The 23998-nt window shown below is 43.0% G+C and overlaps 1 protein-coding gene across 6 annotated transcripts in view; it reads left to right on the top strand.

Moving 5' to 3' along the window:
* Positions 1 to 4740: 4740 nt before the first annotated feature.
* Positions 4741 to 23998, top strand: part of actn4 (actinin alpha 4) — a 170315-nt gene continuing 151057 nt past the window's right edge. For all 6 annotated transcript variants that reach the window (XM_008122243.3, XM_008122242.3, XM_008122241.3 and 3 more), the window contains exon 1: positions 4741 to 5019. In XM_008122243.3, coding sequence (XP_008120450.1) covers positions 4876 to 5019 — 144 coding nt within the window. In that variant the 5' untranslated portion in view covers positions 4741 to 4875. The remainder of the gene's footprint in view (positions 5020 to 23998) is intronic.

Genomic DNA, 23998 nt, shown 5'->3' with positions numbered 1-23998 from the left:
TCAGGAGTGAGGGCCGCAGAAGCAAATGGCTGCGCAGGCGCACTGCAGACAAAGCCACATCCCGCTTTCAGCAAACAGAACGGCGCGCATTCCTGAGAACAACCCCGTTCTACCGCGCAGGCGCCGTCTGAGAGGGGCGAGTCTGCGCATGCGTGCTACATGAAACTAGATTCAAATGTTAGTTGTTAATGAATAGCCATGAAAGGAGGAGGAGTTTGATTGGCTCCCCCCCCATGGGCGGGGCTTGTTTCTATTGAGTGGCTGCCCTCATCTTGGGGCGCATGCGTGAACTTTATTTATTTATATCTCGCTTTATCTCTCCATACGGAGACTCAAAGCGGCTCACAATGAAAAACATTTAAGGTAAAGGCTTTCCCCTGACATTTAGTCGTGTCCATGTGTCCGACTCTGGGGGTTGGTGCTCATCTCCATTTCTAAGGCGAACAGCCGGCGTTGTCCGTAGACACCTCCAAAGTCATGTGGCCGGCATGACTGCATGGAGCACCGTTACCTTCCCGCCGGAGCGGTACCTATTGATCTACTCACATTTGCATGTTTTCGAACTGCTAGGTTGGCAGAAGCTGGGGCTAACAGCGGGAGCTCACATTGCTCTCCGGATTCAAACCTGCAACCTTTCGTCAGCAAGGTTGTTGTATGTTTTCCGGGCTGTTTGACCATGTTCCAGAAGTATTCTCTCCTGACGTTTCGTCCACATCTATGGCAGGCATCCTCCGAGGTTGTGAGCAAGTTTAGCACCTCAGCTGAATCCACTGTGCCACCGGGGTTAACAACTTCAAATGTACAAATATATAATAATAAAACAATATTATCTTTATATATTATTAATAGTATTATATTTAATATATTAGACTTATTGTATGAAAATATTATTATATATTATTATTTTGTATTATAATTAGAATATTACCTTATATTAATAATAATAATAATAATTTATGTATATATATAACATATTGTATTATTGCATAGCACAATATTAGTATTATATATTACTAGCTTGGGTCATTTTTTTATTTTATGCGTACAAAATAAAGTCATTTTTAATTGTACAAAATGCATAAGGTTGTGGGTGAACTACAACTGACATCATGCCAGGTTAACCCATCAGTGGGTGAAGTATGTCATGTTGGGCAAGTTTGCTCTCTAGATGCATCATCAGTGGGGTCTGTGTAGTCTGGCTGCAGGATAAACTACAGCTCCCGCCTTGATGGGTCAGTTCCCCCAAACTCCTCCAGTATGTTCAGTTGGTCATGGTTGTTCTGTGTGTCAAGTTTGATCTAGGTCCATTGTCAGTGGGATTCACAGTTTTTCTGCTTGTAGGTGAATTACAACTCCCAAAAACCAAGTTCAATCTCTCCCAAACCTCTCCAGTATTCAAATCTGGGCATATTGGGTATGGGTATGTGTGCCAAGTTTAGCCCAAGTCCATTGTTGGTGGGGTCCAGACTGCACTTTGATTGTAGGTGAACTATAAATCCCAGTACCTACAACTCCCAAATCATAGAATCATAGAATAGTAGAGTTGGAAGAGACCTCATGGGCCATCCAGTCCAACCCCCTGCAAAGAAGCAGGAAATCGCATTCAAAGCACCCCCGACAGATGGCCATCCAGCCTCTGCTTAAAAGCCTCCAAAGAAGGAGCCTCCACCACAGTCCAGAGGAGAGAGTTCCACTGCCGAACAGCCCTCACAAATGTCAAGGCAATTTATTTATTTATGTATTTACAGTATTTATATTTCGCCCTTCTCACCCCGGAGGGGACTCGGGGCGGATCACATTACACATATAAGGCAAACATTCAATGCCTTAACATAGAACAAAGACAAGACAAACACGGGGCTCCGAGCTGGCCTCGAATTCATGACCTCTTGGTCAGAGTGATTTGTTGCAGCTGGTTGCTCAACAGCCTGCGCCACAACCCAGCCCAATATTCAAAATAGGGCATATCAGGTATATGTGCTAAAATAGGTAAAGATTCATTGTTGTTTGGGTTTACAGTGCTCTCTGGATGTAGGCAAACAACTCCTATCAATCAAAATGAATTCGCCCCAAAGCCCTCCAGTATGTTTTGTTGGTCAAGTTAGGTCCAGGTCCATTGTCGGTGGGGTCACAGTGCTGAACCACTTAACTGGGCTCTCCAGGCCAATGGAGACTCCACCACAGACATCAGAAGAGCTGCAAGACCAAGAACAAGCCATGAGAGTAAAGACAAAGATCCTCCCAGAGGAAAAGTGTTCTTGCCATACATCAAGGGAACCACTCACCGCAGAGAGAAGCCGATGAAGAAACACAACCTACAAACTATCTACAGACTCACTAAGAAAATCCAACAAATGCTACATTCAGCAAAGGACAAGAGGGATCCTCTCACCTCTGCAGGAGTCTACCATATATCATGCAGCTGTAGACAAGTCTACATAGTGATCACCAAACACAGCATTGCCCAGACATGAATCAAGGAACATGAAAGGCACTGCAGACTGATTCAACCAGAGAAGTCAGCCATAGCAGAGCATAAGATGAACCAACCTGGATACAGGATATTATCTGAGAACACAGAAATGCTGGACCACTCTAACAACCACCACATCAGACTAAACAGAGAAGTCATTGAAATCCACAAGAAGCATGTGAACAATTTAAACAGAAAGGAGGAAACCATGAAAATGAACAAAATTGTGGTGCAGCTGGCTAGTAACCAGCTGCAATAAATCAGTTTGAAGCCTGGGTCGGGTTAAGCCCCGGACCATTAAATAGCCCGGCTTGCTGTTGACTTATGCATCCCCGAAAGACAGTTGCATCTGTCAAGTAGGGAAATTTAGGTACGCTTTATGTGCGGAGGCTAATTTAACTAATTTACAACATCATAAAACTGCCAGCAAAACACAAGGAAAGGAATGAGGAAGTACAGCCACTAGTGGACAGTGAAGCAACAGCTCCCCCTGTGGCCAGAATCGTGAAGCTGGAACAAAAATGTTAAATGCCTCTGTGTCTGTCTGTATATGTTGTTTGTCTGTTGGCATTGAATGTTTGCCATATATGTGTGCATTGTAATCCGCCCTGAGTCCCCTTTGGGGTGAGAAGGGCGGAATATAAATACTGTAAATAAATAAATTTGGCTACCGGTATTTAAAAAACTCTAAAATCAGGATAGTAAATAAAGTACAACACCCCAAAACAGGGGAATTCTAGAAAGGAAACAATCAGGACCAGCTAACAACTCCCAACAAAGGATTCCCCCAGGCAAGAAGCAGCCAGGCCTTGAATCTGCAAAGCCATTAAATTCTAACCAAGGTGATTGATTGCAACATTCACATTTTTCCAGCAGACAGGAGTTCTTTCTCCCACCCTGGACCATCCACAGATATATAATAATAATAATAATAATAATAATAATAATAATACTTTATTTATACCCTGCCACCATCTCCCCGTGGGGATTTACACGGGGCAGAGGCCCAAACAACATAAGGACAAAATATAAGCAACATAATACAATCACAATATAAAACAGATAAAACAGTAATGCAATATATCAATTAAGACAACAATACAGGATAAAAAATCACATCAAAAACACATAAAAGGTAAGACCGTAATAAACACAGGATAGATTATTAAAAACCATCTGGGGCTGATTAATTAATGACTGTATCTCCGAAGGCCTGCTGAAACATCCAAGTCTTATATAACCCTCACTTGCCTAGTTTCCAACACCTCACAACCTCTGAGGATGCCTGCCATAGATGTGGGTGAAACGTCAGGAGAGAATGCTTCTGGAACATGGCCAAACAGCCCAGAAAACTCACAGCAACCCAGTGATTCCGGCCATTAAAGCCTCCGACAACACATTCCATGTCTCTTCCATTCTGTACTACAGTAGAGTCTCACTTATCCAACATAAACGGGCTGGCAGAACGTTGGATAAGCGAATACTTTGGATAATAAGGGGAGATTAAGAAAAAGCCTATTAAACATCAAATTAGGTTATGATTTTACAAATTAAGCACCAAAACATCATGTTATACAACAAATTTGACAGAAAAAGTAGTTCAATAGGCAGTAATGTTATGTTGTAATTGCTGTATTTACGAATTTAGCACCAAAATATCACGATGTATTGAAAACATTGACTACAAAAATGCGTTGGATAATCCAGAACGTTGGATAAGCGAATGTTGGATAAGCGAGACTCTACTGTATTTGCTCAATTGGGTGAGAGTACAGTACAGTAGAGTCTCACTTATCCAAGCAAAATGGGCCGGCAGAAGCTTGGATAAGCGAATATCTTGGATAATAAGGAGGGATTAAGGAAAAGCCTATTAAACATCAAATTAGGTTATGATTTTACAAATTAAGCACCAAAACATCATGTTATACAACAAATTGGACAGAAAAAGTAATTCAATACGCAGTAATGTTATGTTGTAATTACTGTATTTTCGAATTTAGCACCAAAATATCATGATATATTGAAAACACTGACTACAAAAATGGCTTGGATAAGCGAGGCTTGGATAAGTGAGACTCTACTGTATTATTATTTTCTGAATTACAGTACTGAAAAGGGGCGGAGCTAAAAGGAGCAAGGAGGCGGAGTTTGGGCTTCTTCACTTTCCTTTCTATGGGCGGGGCCTCCTTGGGCGCATGCGAAAGTATAAGCGGAGCCAATTAGGGAGGTGAGGGGCGTGGCGCTTTGCGGCGCAGGCGCAGTGGGAGCTGCTCCCCGTCGTCGTCAGTCGGTCTGTTGCCGCCGCCGCGCTCGGAGCAAGGCGCTCCTTCTCCTCACCCCGCGCGCGACACGCCCTCGCCAGCCCAGCGACGCTCCACTCCCCTCGGCCCGGTTTTAACGCGATGGTGGATTACCACGCCGCCGGACAACCAGCTTCTTATCAGTACGGCGGCAACGGGCCCGGCATCGGGGACTACATGGCTCAAGAGGACGACTGGGACCGGGACCTCCTGCTCGACCCCGCCTGGGAGAAGCAGCAGCGCAAGGTGAGAGAAAAGGCGCCTCTGGGCACGTGCAGCGCGCCCCCTACCTTCTTCTTTCTGCCACTTCACCCTTGGGGCAAAGTCCTGGATGGAAATCCTAATGGAGAAGGATAGATAAATGTATAACTGGGTTTCCAAGCCAGCAGGGTTTGTTGTGTTGGGTTTTGAGTTTGTTGTGAGTTTTCCGGGCTGTATGGCCATAATCCAGAAGCATTCTCTCCTGACGTTTCGCCTGCAACTGTGGCAGGCATCCTCACAGGTCTGTTGGAAACTAGGCAAGTGGGGTCTATATATCTGGATTAATGTGCAGGGTGGGAGAAAGAGCTCTTTTCTGTTTGAAGCAAGTGTGAATGTTTCAATTGGGACACCTTTGTTAGCATTGAACGGCCTGGCACTTTCAAAGCCTGGCTGCTTCCTTCCAGGGGGAATCCTTTGTTGAGAGGTGTTTGCTGGCCCTATCATTATACATTATTAGCAGTATTGTATTATATTTAATAAAATAGTATTATGTTACAATATTATTATATTTTTATCTTGTATTATTATTAATATTAAATCACCTTATAATATTTTATTTATATTATTATATTAATAATAATAATAATAAAACTTTATTTATACCCCGCCACCATCTCCCCAATGGGGACTCGGGGCGGCTAACATGGGGCCATGCCCAGAGCAATACAACATAATAAAATATAAGAACAACATATCATAACACCATTTAAAATACAATAAATAATAATAAACAGAACATCAAGAAATCAAGAAAAAAACAAAAACAAAAAAACTATAAATCAAGGGCAGGCCACTTGAACACAAAGATAAAACCCGGAGTGAGAGGGACAGAGAAGTACTCCACTATGGGCAGGGACATTTGGAAGGGGTAATCTGGAGGATAGAAGTTCGGAGGGGAGTAATACGGAGATATATGACAGACATTACTCACCGAAAGCACAATGGAAGAGCCATGTTTTTAATTCTCTCCTAAAAGCTAACAGAGTGGGAGCTTGCCTTATTTCAGTGGGAAGTGAGTTCCACAATCGGGGGGCCACAGCAGAGAAGGCCCTCTCCCTTGTACTTACAAGGCGAGCCTGGGATATAGGCAATGGTGATAACAGGGCCTCTCCGGATGATCGCAAGGAACGGGCAGGTTTATGGAAGGAGATACGATCACGGAGGTAGGTGGGTCCCAAACCGTTCAGGGCTTTATAGATTATAGATTAGCATAGCACACTATTAGTATTATATATTATTATTAGCTGTGCCCGGCCACGCGTTGCTGTGGCTAGGACTTAATTTTTCTTTTCTTTTTGTTGTATGAACGTAGAGGCGTGGATGAGAGGTTGTGCTGTCAATTTTCGAAGTTGTGGGGCCTTTAGTTTAGTTGTTTTGTCCGGTGCCGTGATTCCATTACCCTTTTATATATATAGATATGATACCACTATACTGCAATATAATTTGTAATCTTATATATAATATATAATAATGTACAATTATATTATTATTCTAAATTATTAAACCACATTATATGTAATACACTAGCACTATATTATTGTAAGTCAGAGCACTGTCCAGAATGATTCCTGGGTATTTTGGTGTCCTGCAATGCTCCAGTGGGATTCCTTCCCAGGTAACCCCCAATGCTCAAGATGCTAGTCGCTTCTGGTGTTAGAGAATCAGTCTTCTACAAAGACATTGCACAGGGGACTTACTCTCCTGCAGTAAGGCTTCTTGTCTCTAAAATCAGAACAGTAAATACAGAATGACACTCAAAAAAGGGAAATTCCAGACAGGAAACAATCAGGGCCAGCTAACACCTCCCAACAAAGGATTCTCCCAGGAAGCAGCCAGGCTTTGAAGCTGCAAGGCTATTCAATGCTAATCAAGGTGGCCAATTGCAACATTCACTCTTGCCTCCAACAGACAAGAGTTCTTTCTTCCACCCTGAACATTTATTTTACAAATATATAAACCCCACTTAGTTTCCAATACCCCGCAACCTCTGAGGATGCCTGCCGTAATGTGGGTGAAACGTCAGTAGAGAATGCATCTGGAATATGGCCATACAGCCCGGAAAACTCACAGCAACCTTTCAAGTTCATTTAAGAAATAACAGCTGTTGGGAATGATCCATTACTTGCTGCCTTATTTTCATACTTTTTAATTTCTTTACATTGTATTTCTCTGGGTAAACTCCAGGCCTGGGCAAACTTGGGCCCTCCAAGTGTTTTGGACTTCAACTCCCACAATTCCGCTTAGGAAGGCTGTTAGGAATTGTGGGAGTTGAAACACCTGGAGAGCCCAAGTTTGCCCAGGCCTGCAATATTAACAAGAGGATCCCTATCCCCTAGTCAGTTTGCTTGTGCCTGAACTAAACAGAGGGAAACTTTTTTTTAGTATATGGAAGTTAGTCATGGAAAACGCTAGTTCTGGAAGTGAGCTCTGTATTTGTAGGAGGCTATATATCTATATCTATGTCTTCATTTGCTTTGTGAAATCGCATAGTGAGACCAGCAAACAATAACAACAATAACAGCAATGTTATAGGTGATAATCCTTACCATCTACTATACAATACAGAGCAAGAATGTGCTTGAATTCAGACCAGTAATATCCAGTTTAAAATTCCTTCTCGGTCATTGGCCTTGTGTATATATATTGTGTGTTAGGGAAAGCAAGCAGTGGAGGACTGTGGGTTGGAGGAAACAAGTTTTTTATTGTTGTTGGCAAAAGGAGGATTCAAGTGACCAGATATTGGTCCAGAAACAGACGTGTTCATAATACTTAGAGGCTTGTTTTGGTGCTGAGTTTTTTATTGAGAGAAAGAGTACCTTTGGGGATTTTGGAGCAATGTGGACATTCTCAGACAAAGGGCAGCCCTGGATGGCGGAGAATAGAGGAGACATCCGTAGGAGAAGTTGGCCCTTTCCTAGGTCTGCCACATGGTGAACCGCATGGGGTGGGATCTTGGAGCAGAGGTTGCAGTGAGATCTGTAGGATCTAGCAAAAGGGCCGGAGATCCTGTCGGATGGGAAATAGCCTGGAGAAACTAGACAGAGGCTGTTTCTGGCCTGAAGAGCATTGCAAGGCAATACTGTGTAAGTCTGTGAGAGTGCATTTGCCTTCATGTTGCTGTATACTGACAGATTAGAGTTTTTAATGTATTTAGAGTACTGGCTGCCCCCAAGTTACAGGCCCCATCTACACTGCCATATAACTCATTTTCTGAATTCAGATTACCTGCTTTGAACTGGATTGTATGGCAGTGTAGATAATCTGGATTCAGAAACTGTATAGATCAGGCATGGGCAAACTTTGGCCCTCCAGGTGTTTTGGACTTCAACTCCCACAATTCCTAACAGCAGGGGAGATGAAGTCCAAAACACCTGGAGGACCAAAGTTTGCCCATGCCTGGTGTATATTCTGCCACAGACATCCAACTTACCTACGACTCCTAGTTAACAATGGGTGAGACGACAGGAAGTGGAAGAAACTCCCTCCTGAAAGAGTTATTCTCATGGAGAAAAGGAGTCTCCACTGAAGCTTTGTCACGAATTATTATTATTAATAATAATTAATGATGAATAATTAATGACCTAAAGGTTAGTGGTTTGAATCTGGGGAGTGGGGTGAGCTCCCGTCTGTCAGCTTCAGCTTGCCATGCGGGCGAATGAGAGAAGCCTCCCACAGGATGATCAAATATCTGGCCATCCCCTGGGCAACGTCCTTGCAGACGGCCAGTTCTCTCACACCAGAAGCGACTTTCAGCGTCTCAAGTCGCTCCTGACACAAAAAATTATAATTATTTATATCCCGCTTTTTCTTCTACATAATGAGACTCAAAGCAACTCATGTTAAAAAGCATTACAATTTAAAATATACCCCATTTAAACAGTATTAAAAATAATTAGTATTAAAAACGGTTCAATTAAATTCATAAAAACATTTTTTAAACCCATATCAGCTCTTGTTTCCATAACAAGACAATTTTTCCAAAATCCAGTTATCACAGGGACAATAAGTAAAGTGGAATTTTCTAAACGGGCACAGATGGCAACACAAACATCATAGGGGTTTTAACCCTTCCCTATGCTATCCAATGCTTATATGTATGCATATATACATATGCATGCATACATATATGTATATGTATAATGTATCTGTTCCAACTTCAGAACAAATCTACAGAACCTGTCTTGTCTATAATGTGGCAACTGCCTGTACATTTGATATTTACCGCATTTATGTGCTTGACACAAGCAGTCTGGTATGTGACAAGGAAAGAGATTAATATTCACAGTAAACATTGAGTTGGCAGGATAAAATGTATCATAACCAAAGAAGCCTTATTTTGGACAAACTCTGTCTTACGGGAGACTGTTAGGAAGGAGCTGAAGAAAAAATGCCATAGTGTCAAATGTCCTTCCAGAACATTTTCTGCCCAAGTCTACGTTGATGCTGCTGCGGATGTTCATTTCCATATTCATAGGATGTTCATTTCCATATTCTTAGGTGAGGAATACTCAGAGGTGATTTTGCCTGTTCCTTCATCTGAAATATATAGCCCAAAGCACCATTCATCGGTGGTCTTCCAAGGCTCACCCTGCTTAGCACTGGAAATCAAATAGATTCTGATGCATTTGGAGGATTTAGGCTTATTGTGGAGGTCTAGCCCAAAGCAAGCTCTATTGAGCTGAGACATCTCACATGGTAAGGCAGTATAGGATGGTTGCTTTCTGGTGTGCAGTGGTTTGGGATAAAATAGTTCAAGGGAAACTTTAGAGCAGGCATGGGCCAACTTTGGCCCTCCAGGTGTTTTGGACTTCAACTCCCACAATTCCTAACAGTCCCATGCCTGTTTTAAAAGTAGGTGGCAAATAATACGGATATCCCAGGAAGGTTGCTCACTGCAGCCCTTTTGAGACTGTAGCAGTCCAGTGCTCAGCTTCCCCCAGTCAGTTTCTCCCACATTTCTCTCCAGATTGATTTATTTACCATGGAGGGAGGCAGAAGGTGCTGCAGGGTATGGAAGGGGGTGTGTTGACTGATTTTTCTCCCTGCTCAGCTGCTGGGGAACTACATTTTTAATTACAAGCAGCTCATCGTGGAAGGCCTCTCCTGGGGGCTCTTTGCTCAGAATTGCACGTGCCATTTTTATGGGTGACATGGAACTGCCTCCTCCCAACATGAGCAGTAAATGCTGTGAAATATATCCATTTGTGTGAAATATGTCCATTTCCTGCCCCTCCCACTGTTTTTTCAATGATATTCCAAGCTCTTGATTTGGGAGCCACATATACCCACTGGGAATGCAGGCCCCCCTCCTTTCTTTGATTTATTTCCTACTAGTTGCGGTACCCGGCGTTGCCCGGGTGGTTTGAAAAAGTTGTTTTTTTATTTTACAAAATTTATAAGGTGATGGATGAACTACAACTCACATCATGCCAGGTTAACCCCTTGAAACTCCATCAGTTTGTCATGTTGGGCAAGTTTTCTCTCTAGATGCATCATTGGTGGGGTCTATGTGGTCTCTGGCTGCAGGGTGGACTACAGCTCCCACCATGTAGAACAGTTCCCCCCAAACCCCTTCAGTATGTTCAGTTGGTCATGTGGGTTCTGTGTGCCAAGTTTAGTCTTGGTCTATTGTCGGTGGTGATCACAGTGTCTCCAGATGTAGGTGAACTACAACTCACAGAAATGAAGGTCAGTTCCCCCCAAATCCCTCTAGTATGTTCAGGTGATCATGGGGGTTCTGTGTGGGTCTAGGTTAGGTCCAGGTCCAGGTCCATTATTGATGGGAATCAAAGTGCTGTGTCTTGATGCAGGGTCAAGTACAACTTCCAACATGTTGAGTCAGTCCCTCAAACCCTTCTAGTATGTTCAGTTGCTGACCAATTCCTCTGTTTGCTGTGTGCCATAGGAAAAAGAGTTAAGGGAGAGGCAGTGGGCGGGGTCATGCAAATTCCACACCAATAGAGAGAGAAAAGAACACTAGAAGGTGTCTTTGGTGGAAGGGAAAATCTAGGGTGAAATTGTCCTCGAATAAAAGCCTTCACTTGAGTGGTGGGCAGGACAGTGTTTGTGGAGGACATTGGCAGGGCTCTTGGACATGTTCAGGGTGCTCGCTATAACCTGCAGTGTCATTGGAGAGAGGGCTATTGGTGGCTCCTCAGCACTGGGAGTTGTAGCTGTTTGTGGAGACAGGAGCCTATCTATGTGAATGTGCCACATACACACATACAGATTTTCACTTTTATTATGTGTATGTATAGATTATTTCTTTTTTTCTTGTCAGAGTGAAATTGGTAATAGGAAACCAATTTCATATTCAGTAACCAAATAGTAGAAACGATTTCATGTAATTTTTCTAGGAATGTCGATCTGCAGCATTCATCAGATTCTGAAAGACACAGTGCAAATCACTGCTTTAGTGTGCCTGACAAGCATTAGCTTTTTAGCCAATGGGCAGGGCGGTTGTATACGGGAAGGAAGAAACCGATACAGTACTCAGAAATGTTAGAAAACATGTACGTACAATGGTAGGGATGTTTGTTAAGTATGGACTCTGCTTATAGAAAGCGACCACATTTTGGCTGTAGTGAAAGTCGCCATTTTCGGATGGTTTTGTTGGACGTGTCCAAGAATCCTCCAACCCTAAAAAGCCATGCACCGCCTGCTGTTCTAGCCACTGTCTCTGAGGTCAGCTGTCATGTTCGGTAGCCCTGACAGGTCTTGTTCTTAGTCTCTTGTGAGGTGCGGAGGATTTCTGCTTCCATCGCGGTGGCCTGTGATGTGGAAATATTTGCTCAGGGCCGACAGAGTTCTCAAGCTGCAGCAGAGCCCCACTCTGGCTCGCTCAGTGTTAAAAGGCATGTGCTTGGTGCGGGTGGAGGGAGAGACTCAAATTAACACAGACAGCCCAGTTGGGGCCTCCGGGCATTCTCTCTTCTCTCTCCACCATTTCCATTTCCATTCTCCAGGCCCATTGCAAAAGGCATAGTTTGTGGATTACTAGAGAATGACAGCTGCTATGGCAAAGGTGCAGAATTGTGAACCAGGATATGTCTGGGGGGAGGTGTTACCTTGCTTTGCAAAGTTGGTGGGTGGGTTTAATGTGTCTGGAAACAGTGTTCTGTCATTTCAATACAATACATGGCCTGATAATGCTGTAGTGCAGGTCTGGGCGAACTTCGACCCTTCAGGTGTTTTTGGCTTTAACTCCAAGAATTCCTAACAGCCTGTCGGTTGTTAGGAATTGTAAGAGTTGAAGTCCAAAACACCTGGAGGGCCAACGTTTGCCCATGCTTGCTGTAGTGGTTATTGGAAGAAAGTGTACAAATATTAATGCTATCAGTTTTCCAGGCTGTATGGCCATGTTCCAGAAGCATTCTCTCCTGACATTTAACTCACATCTATGGCAAGCATCCTCAGAGGTTGTGAGGTCTCTTGGAAACTAGGCAAGTGGTATTTATATGTCTGTGGAATGTCCAGGCAAGTGTGAATGTTACAATTGGCTGCCTTGAAGTAGCCAGGCTTTGAAGCTGCAAGGCTATTCAGTGCTAATCAAAGTGGCCAGTTGCAGTATTCACACTTACCTCCAACAGACAAGAGTTCTTTCTCCCACCCTGGACATTCCACAGATATATAAACCTCACTTTTCTAGTTTTCAACAGACCTCACAACCTCTGAGGATGCTTGCCATAGAAAATGTCAGGAGAGAACGCTTCTGGAACATGGCCCTACAGTCTGAAAAACTCAGCAACCCAGTGATTCCATCCATGAAAGCCTTCGCCACCACACTAAAGCTTTTGTGTTCTGAGCAGAATTCGTTTGACTTTGCCTTCCTCTGATTTTGAGAAAGAGTGACTTGCTAAGGGTCTACTTGTGGGTTTCTTTGGCTGTGCGGGGTTTGATCCCTGGTCTGCAGAGTCAAAATCCCAATGATCTCACTGTTGTAAAGAAATACTTCTACTTTCCCCCCTCCAGCAAGCTAGCTCTTTCAATTGATCAGTAGCAGCTATGTTATCATTATCATTTCGTTCCTTGTTCAATAACTTTTGTTTTGCACTGGAGTTAACTCTCCTAGCCTCTTGTGCTTGTGTTGCCCCAAACTTCATTCCCTCCTCCCCTCAAGTCCCAGAAAATTTGAATTTCAGACCTTTCCTTGCCTTGTCTACGGAATTACTCTTGACAACCATGGAAGAATGACTCGATCCCAGGCAGCAGAGGCTTTCCATTCTGGATTCTTTAGGGCGAGTAGCGGCTGAGCCAAGGTGGCCATCTGGTATTTGGTTTAATTATCTTAATTGCATGCTGTCTTTAAGGCTGAGCTAAGAGCCTTGGAGCCAAATTCAGGGAAGCATAGAGACTCTCCGGGCCTGGGGGGAGGAAAAAACTCCCAGCCTCCCAGTAGAACCAACCTGTGTGGATCAAACACAAGTAAACCAAGTTTGCACTTTCCACACACACAAACCCAGTTGCAGGGCTGAAAGTAAGCTAGTGAAGGGGTTGCTGCTAGACTTTCTGCCGAATGAGAGCCAGCTCAGTGCTGCTAATGACTTTCCCATGTTTTCTGGCATAGCTGTGGCCTGGAGGGAGGGCTGGCCTCGCTTTCCAAAAGCCTGTTCATGTAACCGTTGCTGGGGAAAGTGGGAGAGGCAAAGAGGAGGCAGAGGTGCGGTCTCTTAAACCCAGAACGGTAGCCTGGCTCCACCCGCCACACCTGGCTATATGCTTTAAGTCAACCTTGTCACCGTGACGTGGCACGAGTGCTATTTTTACAAAGAGAGTGCAGCTAAGAGTAAAGCATATGGAGCATATGGCTTCCATCCCGCTGTTCCAGGGGCTGTTCAAGGTGTTCCAGTGGGGCGTGCCGTCCCTTTTCTTCCTCCCGTTCTTTTCCCCTAATATGTAAAACATTGGTCGTTGAGCATTTTGGTAGAATCGGCATTGTGTAAACACCTCTTTGACTTCATGCCACAAGTCCAGAAGGGTGCTTGTAGAGAGCTCTTGTGCTTTAATGTTTGTCTGCCAAAACACACTTCCCGGCAGCACCCAGAAAAGCAGAACATCACATTGGGAAACATGTGGACTTTACCTTCCCGGTCATTCTAGTTTGCACATGCATCTAATGTTAGAGCTGCATATCCTTCCCCTCCAGCAACTTGTAACTTTTGATTGATTCGCTTTGAGAATTAGGAGCTTAAGCTGTCGAACTGCTCTCATGTCTACTTTTAAATGGTGTGAAAGTCAAGATAAGTGAGAAATAGCCTTCTCAAAAGAAAGGATCACCTTTTGGGTTGTTGTGAGTTTTCGGGGCTGTATGGCCATGTTCCAGAAGCATTCTCTCCTGATGTTTCACCCACATCTGTGGTAGGCATCCTCAGAGGTTGTGAGGTCTGTTGGAAACTGGGCAAGTGGGGTTTATATATCTGTGGAAAGTCCAGGTTGGGACAAAGAACTCTTGTTTGTTGGAGGCAAGTGTGAATGTTGCAACTGATAACCTTGATTAGCATTGAATGGCCTTGCAGATTCAAAGCCAGGGTGAGAGAAAGAATGCTGCCTGAGGCAAGTGTGAATGTTGTAATTAATCACCTTGATTAGCATTGAAAAGCCCTTCAGCTTCAAGGCCTGGCTGATTCCTGCCTGGGGGAATCCTTTGTTAGAAGGTGTTAGCTGCCCTGGTTGTTTCTTCTCTGGAATTTCCCTGTTTTCTGAATGTTTTTCTTTATTTACTGTCCTGATTGTAGAGTTTTTTAATACAATCAGGGCCAGCTAACACCTCCCAACAAAGGATTCCCTCAGGCAGGAAGCGGCCAGGCTTTGAATCTGCAAAGCCATTCAATGCTAATCAAGGTGGCCAATTGCAACATTCATACTTGCCTCAAAACAGACAAGAGTTCTTTCTCCCACCCTGAACCTCCCACAGATATATAAACCCCACTTGCCTAGTTTGCAAAAGACCTCACAACCCCTGAGGATGCCTGCCATAGATGTGAGTGAAATGTCAGGAGAGAATGCTTCTGGAACAGGGCCAGACAGCCCGGAAAACACACATCAACCCAGCGATTCCGACCATGAAAGCCTTCGACAACACAGGATCACCTTTGCTTTGACATTTTGGAATTCGTAGTCTGTTACTGCGTTTAAGCTATGGCCTGGGATTTGGACCCACAGGGGGAATATACAGCATTTCCAGAAAATATTACCCTGCTTAAAACATTGTCCTTGCACTTGGACAGCAGTCCTGTAGCTATTGTGCACACAATGCAGGTTGCAGGCTTGCTATTTCTGGAGAAGAACACCTTTTCTAATGTGAGATACAAGTTTAGGTGGGATCTGAGTTGACTGCCCCTTCGTGACAGTCCATGTCCTCCCTTAGGCCTCCTGCTATGTCTTTGGAGAAATCAAAGATTCCCTTTCCTCCTCCTCCTCCTATGGTGTGCTTCTCAGCAACTTCCTGAAATGCCTTGACATGAATAAAGGAAACCTTGCCATTGTGAATCAGATGTGCCCTTAGATAGTCATCTGGAATCAATTCGGCTGGGCCTGTTTGGTCCTGCTGGGCTGAAGCTGTACACAGCATCGGTCATGGTCTCGAAGTTTTGTTTAAACACTCCTCTGAGGAAGTGTTTTGGTAGAGAAACTCCTACTGTTCCTCTGCAAATCAGACTTTGACAAACATCCTTTCCCAGATTTATTTTTTTTAGCTCTAAAAATCAGTTGCCGTTTGGTTCTGTTCCTGGCAGTTGGGTTGTTTGCTTGGATGTAGAGGAATCTTGCTCCTGGCAATCGTTCTTCCTCCATGTGGCTGAAAGATTGGAGGAATGCTGAGCGTCTTGTGACAGTCAGTTCTATCCCAAATGCTGAAGAAGCTCTTTTAGACTTGCAGGAAAACTGCATGTACTTTAGAGTCCTGATTGTCCTCCAAATCCTTATGGGACTAGGACATTTCGCTGTGTTTAATGTGACTTTTTAGGGTATAAAAGACTCATACTGGAAAGATAAATAAATGATGATTTTTAAACAATTCTATTTAATTTTATTTTAATACTAGCGTTGTCTGGGTTATTTGAAAAAGTCAGTTTTTTAGTTGTACAATATGCCTAAGGTTGTGGGTGAACTACAACTGACATGCCAGGTTAACCCTGAGAAACTCAATCAGTACTTAAAGTACTGTTGGGCAAGTTTATTATTTTTAATATTTTATTGCAAAACATATAACATATAACATAAGTGATAGACATACATATATACCACTGTGTGGGAAGTTTAGAAACAATAACATAAAATACACACACACACACACACATATACATATATATACAGTAGAGTCTCGCTTATCCAACGTAAACAGGCCGGCAGAATGTTGGATAAGCGAATATGTTGGATAATAAGGAGAGATTAAGGAAAAGCCTATTAAACATCAAATTAGGTTATGATTTTACAAATTAAGCACCAAAACTTCATGTTATACAACAAATTTGACAGAAAACGTAGTTCAATGCACGGTGATGCTATGTAGTAATTACTGTATTTACGAATTTATCACCAAAATATCATGATATATTGAAAATATTGACTACAAAAATGTGTTGGATAATCCAGAACGTTGGATAAGCGAGTGTTGGATAAGTGAGACTCTACTGTGTGTATATATATATATATATATATGCACACGTACATACATATATGTATCTAAAGAGAGAGGGAAGAGAAGGAGAAAGAAAATAATCATAATAATAATACTGATAAAAGGAGAAAACGAAGGGAAAAAACCCCTAAATTCTCCCTGTTGCCTTAACATCTATGCAAAAACAATACATAAACAATACAATCACATTAAAATTGACTTCCTGCTATTGTGTGGTGTTTTGAAAACCATTCTTTTTATGTTCCACACCCCTTTGTTTCTTTTATCTACTTGTTTTCTCTTTACTACTTGGTCTGGGACGATCCTTTGTTCATTCTTCTCTAAACCATTTCATATTATTATCTTGCAATTTTTGTTCTTTAAATAATTTTAATTGATTCCCAATTTGTTTGTTTTCTTGTTTTTCCTTGAGTGTTTGCTAGCAAGTATGTTAATTTGTCCATGTTCATTATTTCAAGTTTACTCTAGATGCATAATTGTTGGGGCTCAGTGTGCTCTCTGGCTGTAAGGTAAACTACAACTCCCACTATGGTGAGTCAGGGCCCTCAAACCCCTCCAGTAAGTTGAGTTAGTCATGGACATGCTGTGTGCCAAGTTTGGTCAAGGTCCATCATAGGTGGAGACCATAGTTTCCCTGGTTGTGAGTGAACTACAACTCCCAGAAAGAAAGGTCAGTTCCGCCCAAACCCCTCCAGTAATCAAATTTTGGCATATCGGGTATTAGTCCAGTCTATTATTGGTGTAGTTCAGAGTGTTCTTAGATTGCAGGTGAACTATACATCCCAGTACCTACAACTCTTGTAAATCATGGTGAATTCTCCCCAAACCTCTCTAGTATGTTCAGTTGCTGATCAATTCCTTTGTTTGCTGTGTGCTATAGAAAAGAATAGGAAAGGGTTATGGGAGAGGCAGTGGGTGGGGTCATTCAAATTCCACACTAATAGAGAGAGTGAGGAACACTGGGATGTCTGTGGTGGAGGAAAAACAGAAAATCTAGGATGAAATTGTCCCTGAATGGGCAGTATGGTGTTTGTGGAGGGCATTGGCAGGGCTCTTGGACATGTTCATGGTGCTTGCTGTAACCTGCAATGTCATGGGAGGGAGGGCCATTGGTGTCCCCTGAGTAGTGGGAACTAGAGCTGTTTGTGGAGGCAGGAGCTTGTCTGTGTAAGTGGACACCCCTGCCACACATACATACATATTTTCACTTTTATTATGTGTATAGATTTCTATGTAGTAGGCTTTGAATTGTGTTGTTATTAACACTGTGTGCTGCTTTGAGTCTTGTTTAAGGGAGGAAATAAAATTCTTATTATTACTTGCCCACCCTCTGTTTTTGTAGTGGCTGGAGGATTTCATACGCTTTCCAGCTTTGAAATGTTTGGCTCACAGGCATCAACTTCCAACAGGACACGCATCTGAATATTTCATCATTGCTTTATAAAAATCGGTGCATAAACGGTTTCTCATTAGCATGTTTTCAGTTCATTACCTGCTGGTTCATTCATTAGTTAGTTTTATTTTCTCCCTTTTCTCCTTGAGACTGCTTTTACAAAACAAGGAAAGTGAGAATGTTTGCTTGTTGGGACCGGAGGAGCATTTTGAAGGCTGGAAGAGTGCGGCGTCCTCTTATTAAAATCCTCACATCTTTAGATGTGGTTCCTTTGAAGTTTAAAAATGAACACTTTTTAGGATATCATTTGTATTTATGCCTCAGTATGATATCAAACAAAGGGAAAAGAAAGTCCCAGTATCATGGGACTGTAAGTGAATGTGGAGTGGAGTATGTCAAGGTTAAGGAAGGGTGTGTTCTCGTCCTCTTAAGTCCCACACGTCAAACAGCCATGCTAGTATTTGAACAGTGGTGACATTTCTCTACCATGTGGCTTCCTGTAGCGTATGGCTGAGGACATACTATCTTTAGGTGCGTGAATGAGACTGACTTAAGGAGTGCTGGGTATTTATGACACAGTTGTTTCTTATTGCAAATGCAACCCAAAATATGCAATAGTTGAAAGTCCTTGGCCATATGATTCATAAATATGATGATGTGCAGTATGTGAGCATTTATTAACTCTGGAATCCCTGCTAGGTTTCTAAGGCTGCATCTGCACTACAGAATTAATGTAGTTTGACACTTCTGGAACTGACCTGAAGGCTGCCAGGTTCGAATCCCATCCGGGGAGAGCGCGGATGAGCTCCCTCTATCATCTCCAGCTCCATGCGGGGAAATGAGAGAAGCCTCCCACAAGGATGGTAAAACATCAAAAACATCCGGGCGTCTCCTGGGCAACGTACTTGCAGACGGCCAATTCTCTCACTCCAGAAGCAACTCAGATTTCTCCTGACACGAAAAAAAACAAAACAAAAAACCCTCTGAAACTGTCACAGCTCAAGGCTGTGGAAACCTAGGAGTTGTCGTTCGGTGAAGCACCAACACTCTTTGCCAGAGATGGCTAAAGAAGTTATAAAACTACAACCTCCATGATTGTATAGCATTGAGAGATGGCAGTTAAGATGGTGTCAGACTGTATTGATTCTATAGCATAGATGTAGCTTAAGTCTCAGAGTTGCCAAGAAAAGCATACAAATGCAACATTAATAGAAAATAAAGGTTCAACATTTCCCATATGTCTGATAAATGAGTGTTGTAGTTCACAGAGTACATATAGTAAATTAAAGGTACAAGATGTCTCTTTGCCCCTACAATTAATGACTGTGTTTTAGAAGTTGTCTGTAAGTTTCTAAGTTGATTTGATTGAACAATCAGTAGCCTTCAAAACTTGGGTTCATTTATTTTATTTTTCCAAGGTGCTGGATGCATTGTTCTTTCTTAAGAATGGTGGTCCCAACTGAGCAAAAGATAGCAGTCCAGTGCTATATCGGTTTCCCAATCTGAATGCCTATAGAGTTGCAGATATTGTGTACTGTCCTTCCACTTTGTTTTATATTTGTGAGGTGGTGTGTGGATTTGAGGAGTGAGATGTAGAAATATATTCTTTATGACACTTGTCTTTGTTGGCTTGTGTTCCATTCTGCTTCCTGGAAGAAGGGTGTTACATCATGTTGGACATTTGGCACCATTAAGCCCCTGGTATCGGCAAATCTGGGCAGTAATTGAAAGGGTGGTTGCCCACATTACTTGCTTGAGTTCTTTTAAGGCTAAAGCGAGGCAGGAGTGTACACACTGTTCTGGCTCTGAAACTGGCTTGAAGAAGGGGCATGCTGTTAACCTGGCTTATGAACTGGTTCAAACATTGGTATTGTTGGCACTCACCCATTAACCAGCAGTAGTGGGTAAGCTGCTAATGGGTAAGCTGCATCGTGCCATTTCTTGTAACACGCTGGCGCTTCTTCATTTGAAAGATAATAAGGTGAAGACCATTTATGTGCAAACGAGAGACTGATCATGTGTATGAAATTATGAACAGGCAGAAATCCAAAATGGCAGTCGCAGCTTGCAGGGCTGCTTAACCAGTTCTTAGCAGGCCCAGGAAAGCCACATAGAACAAATGGCATTTTAAAACTCTTCTGGTTTTGCTGGTAAATAATGGAGCTCAGAGAGAGACCCAGAGGGGGAATAACTTTCCCTGATGATTGCTGAAGTTATGTTCCTGCTTAGAAGAGGGGGAAAACTCCCTGAGGTCATATGGATGTGTGCTTTTGAGCTGGACTAGTTTTACGGCTGATATGGGACTGGGTTTCTTTTGGAAATATTAGTTGCACCCTCTTACAACAATATTGTTTAACTGTTTTGCATTGCCTATGTGGTTCTACCTGTGATGTTGTGTGATTTCAAGTCATTTCAGATGTATAGTGACCCTATCACAGTGTTTCCTTTGTTCAGAAAGGGGTTACCTTCCTCTGAGCCTTGCTTCTGGTCACTCAGTAAGTTTCAATCTCTGATCAAGGCCTGATTTCCAGAGGCATTGTCCGGTGCTCAAACCTTTACAACATTCCAGCTCCTTTGTCCTACTTACACATTTTTTTAATCTACATGGCAACTGTGTGTTTTATAGACTTCCAAGAGCAAGCTCCAACAAGGTAGCCTGTTAAATTGGGATTTTATTCCTTTCGCCTTTGCAGTTATACCTGTTATGGGCTTTTATGGCATAGGAGGGGTTGCAGGAATGGAGCTAGCAGTCTAAATATTGCTCTCAGACACTGGGAAACCAAGGTTTGAATCCTGTTGGCTATAGAAGTCCACTGAGTGACCTGCATCAAGATACTGTCTCTTGGCTTCAGAGGAAGGTAACAGCAAACCTTTTTGAACAAACTCTGCCAAGAAAAAGCCTGTGATAGGACTGCCATAAGTTGATAATGGCTGGAAGGCACATAGCAACAACATGTGTTGCAAAGGGAATGGACAATAGTTGAGTCAAAAAGAAGCAGTAAAGTCCAGAACATTGTCAGATCCTGGTCCCAATCCGAAAAAACAGAACACTGTTTTTCTGTAAGAGAAGGTCAGTTGTGCTATAGTCGAAAAGTAAAACATGGACTTCCAAATCATGCGAACTCCTCCTCCTCCTTTAAGGCAGAGATCATAAATCAGGGATCCGCTTCCAAGTTCTTGGCGGTCTGGAAGGCCTCGCCAAGCATTGCATGAATAACTTGCCTTTTGCTTGAGTTAGTTTGAAGCTCAGGCAGATGAATCATCTCTTATTAGTTTGCCGATGTAACGAGTGATGATTTAAATTTCACTGGATTGGAACACGTCCAAGAAGCACAATGTCTCGACTGAAGGCGGGTTGTGTGTTATCGCTTCTTGGGGTGCCGAGTTACAGCGGGGCCGGCTCAGTCTGGAGCAGAGGTCTGTGCTGGGTTGAGCAGGACAGTTGTAGAGGATTATAGGTAATTAATTACCTTACCTAACAGGTTGAGAGCTGGCTTTCTTTCTCTGCCCCATCCCCCTTTGCTCCATGCTGATGAACTACATTAAAGCATTTGCCCAGATGAAAACAAGTATACCTGCCGAATTCCCAAGCGAAGGGATTTCAGCAAGAACTCTTGTAAAAGTTATTTTTTGAACTGCACCTCTTGGGAGCCATGCTGTCTGGGAGGATTTCCTGGTTCAAAAAAAAGGAACTTTAATAATGAGCTCTGGGTAATAACAGTAAAGCTCAAAAGAAACTAGACCATCTCAGGGAATGATTTAATGGTGCTGTGAGTTTCTTGCCTTGGGAAGGCTGTCTTCAAGTTTGGATAAATGAAAGTCCAACAGGTATAGGAAAAACATTCATATACTCCAAATAAGGCAAACCCAGTGTATTTGGAGCAGTTCTCTTAATTGCAGAAAATCACTTGTAATTTTTGAAAAACTACCCCATCCCAAAAGACCACTGACATCTGCCATTATAGGTGCTTGCGTGACTCCATACCTCAGTCGATAGGAAACATTTCTTTATTCATACAGATGTAACAAACACTTTGAAATAATAATTTCCAAGAACGTCATGGTCTTCAGAACCACTGATAACCTCTTCAGTGAACCAGTCCCCTTCCAGCTGATGTCTTCAGTGAACTGTATCCACTTATATTGTGTGTGTGTGACTTGGGTGTAACAGCAGAGCTAAAGGGCTACAAGTAGATTGCAACCCAGCCAGCTGCTTGTGCCTAAATCTAGTTCCAGCTCACGCTCTCTAATATGTTGGAATAAGCCAAGCGGACCTGACAAGGTGGCATCATGGATGCCAACCGTCTGCTGAATTGCAGAGAGCGCTGCCATGGACCGTGGCATCCAGAGGTCCATGGCAGCTATTCTTTTTGGCAGCATATCTTCAGAGGCTCAGGTGAGAGATCCCCATTTGCTGCTGCTTGAGACACCACAAGATGTTCAAAGCCTGTCTGTGAATACCTATACCTATAAGGAATGGCCTGCATTCCTTATAGGTATAACAAATAAAGTAGGTTGGTGATGGTGGGAGTTATGACCGTGATAATAGTGTCAAAATTGTGACTGAGTTGAGATTGTAAATATGGAACAGAGAACCCATTGAAATTGAACAAAATCTGGCTACCGGTATTTAAAAACTCTAAAATCAGGACAATAAATAAAAAACAACACTCAGAAAATAGGGGAATTCCAGACAAACGATCAGGGCCAGCTAATACCTCCCAACAAAGAATTCCCCTGGCAGGAAACAGCCAGGCTTTGAAGCTGCCAGGCTATTCAATGCTAATCAAGCTGGCCAATTGCTACATTCACAGTTGCCTCAGGCAGACAAGAGTTCTTTCTCCTACCCTGAACATTCCACAGATATATAAACCCCACTTGCCTAGTTTCCAACACCTCATAACCCCTGAGGATGCCTGCCATAGATGTGGGTGAAATGTCAGGCAAGAATGCTTCTGGAACATCTGAACAAATCACCCTTATGGAGTTGTGTGTCTTCAGGTTATATTCAGCTTAGGAGACAAATGTATCATATACCCTACTGCTGAGACAAAAGGAATTTCAATTGCATACCCACTGAAGTTGTTGAATGGAAAACCTATGCTCACTCTCATTTCATAATCTACCAGTGGTATTTGGTCCAAAGTGACAAGGGCTTTGGAAAGCACAAGCCAGGAGCTGTTAGGCCAGGATAGGGGAATGTGGTTTAGTTCTGCAGCTCCCATTGAGCCAGCCCAAAATAGCTAGTGATGAAGGGTTGTGGGAGTTGCAGTCTGAGCAGTCCAAGTGAGCCAGTAGGGCAGTGGTTGAGTGTTTGACTAGGACTCCAGGAGACTAGAAAATCCCCACTTGGCTTTTGACCATCCACTGGGTGACCCTGGCCCAGTTACGCTTTGCTGGTTTTCAAGGAGGACAATGATGAGAGTCCTTTGAACAACGTTTTTCAGGAAACACTGTGCTGGGTTCATTTCAGGGTCTTCACAAGTCAGGAATAACCTGAAGACACACAAGAAGAAGTCACAGCAGTACCCAGAGGGCTTATTCCTTCCTCGTCCCAAGTTTAGAACAATCCTCCCAAGAAGTACATAAATCTTAAGGGCCCCAAAGAGACCTGTGTTAGTCATTTCCGCCCTGAAAACAAAGAGTGCATGTATAAATCAACTTTTCCTTGACTATTTGAAGCCAAGCCTTGACTCACAGCAGGCAAGTGGTTATTTCCAAGCCTCCTCCTGACCATTTCTGGCCCTTCAGGTTTTAAAATAGTAGAAATTGTTTGTGGATGACACACATTTTCCACTCTGGCTTTTGAGCAAGAAAACAGCCCTGCACAGGGGGTGCCTCCTTCGTTGTCTCCAGAACTTCAGTGCCATTCCCCATGTCCGGCCTGGTCCACAGGAGCCACTGAACCAGCTTCACCTGAGACGCCACATAAA

The sequence above is a fragment of the Anolis carolinensis genome, unplaced genomic scaffold (genome assembly GCF_035594765.1).
Source record: "Anolis carolinensis isolate JA03-04 unplaced genomic scaffold, rAnoCar3.1.pri scaffold_10, whole genome shotgun sequence".
In the NCBI taxonomy this organism is placed as follows: domain Eukaryota; kingdom Metazoa; phylum Chordata; class Lepidosauria; order Squamata; family Dactyloidae; genus Anolis; species Anolis carolinensis.
This window is presented reverse-complemented; position numbering and strand designations above follow the sequence as displayed.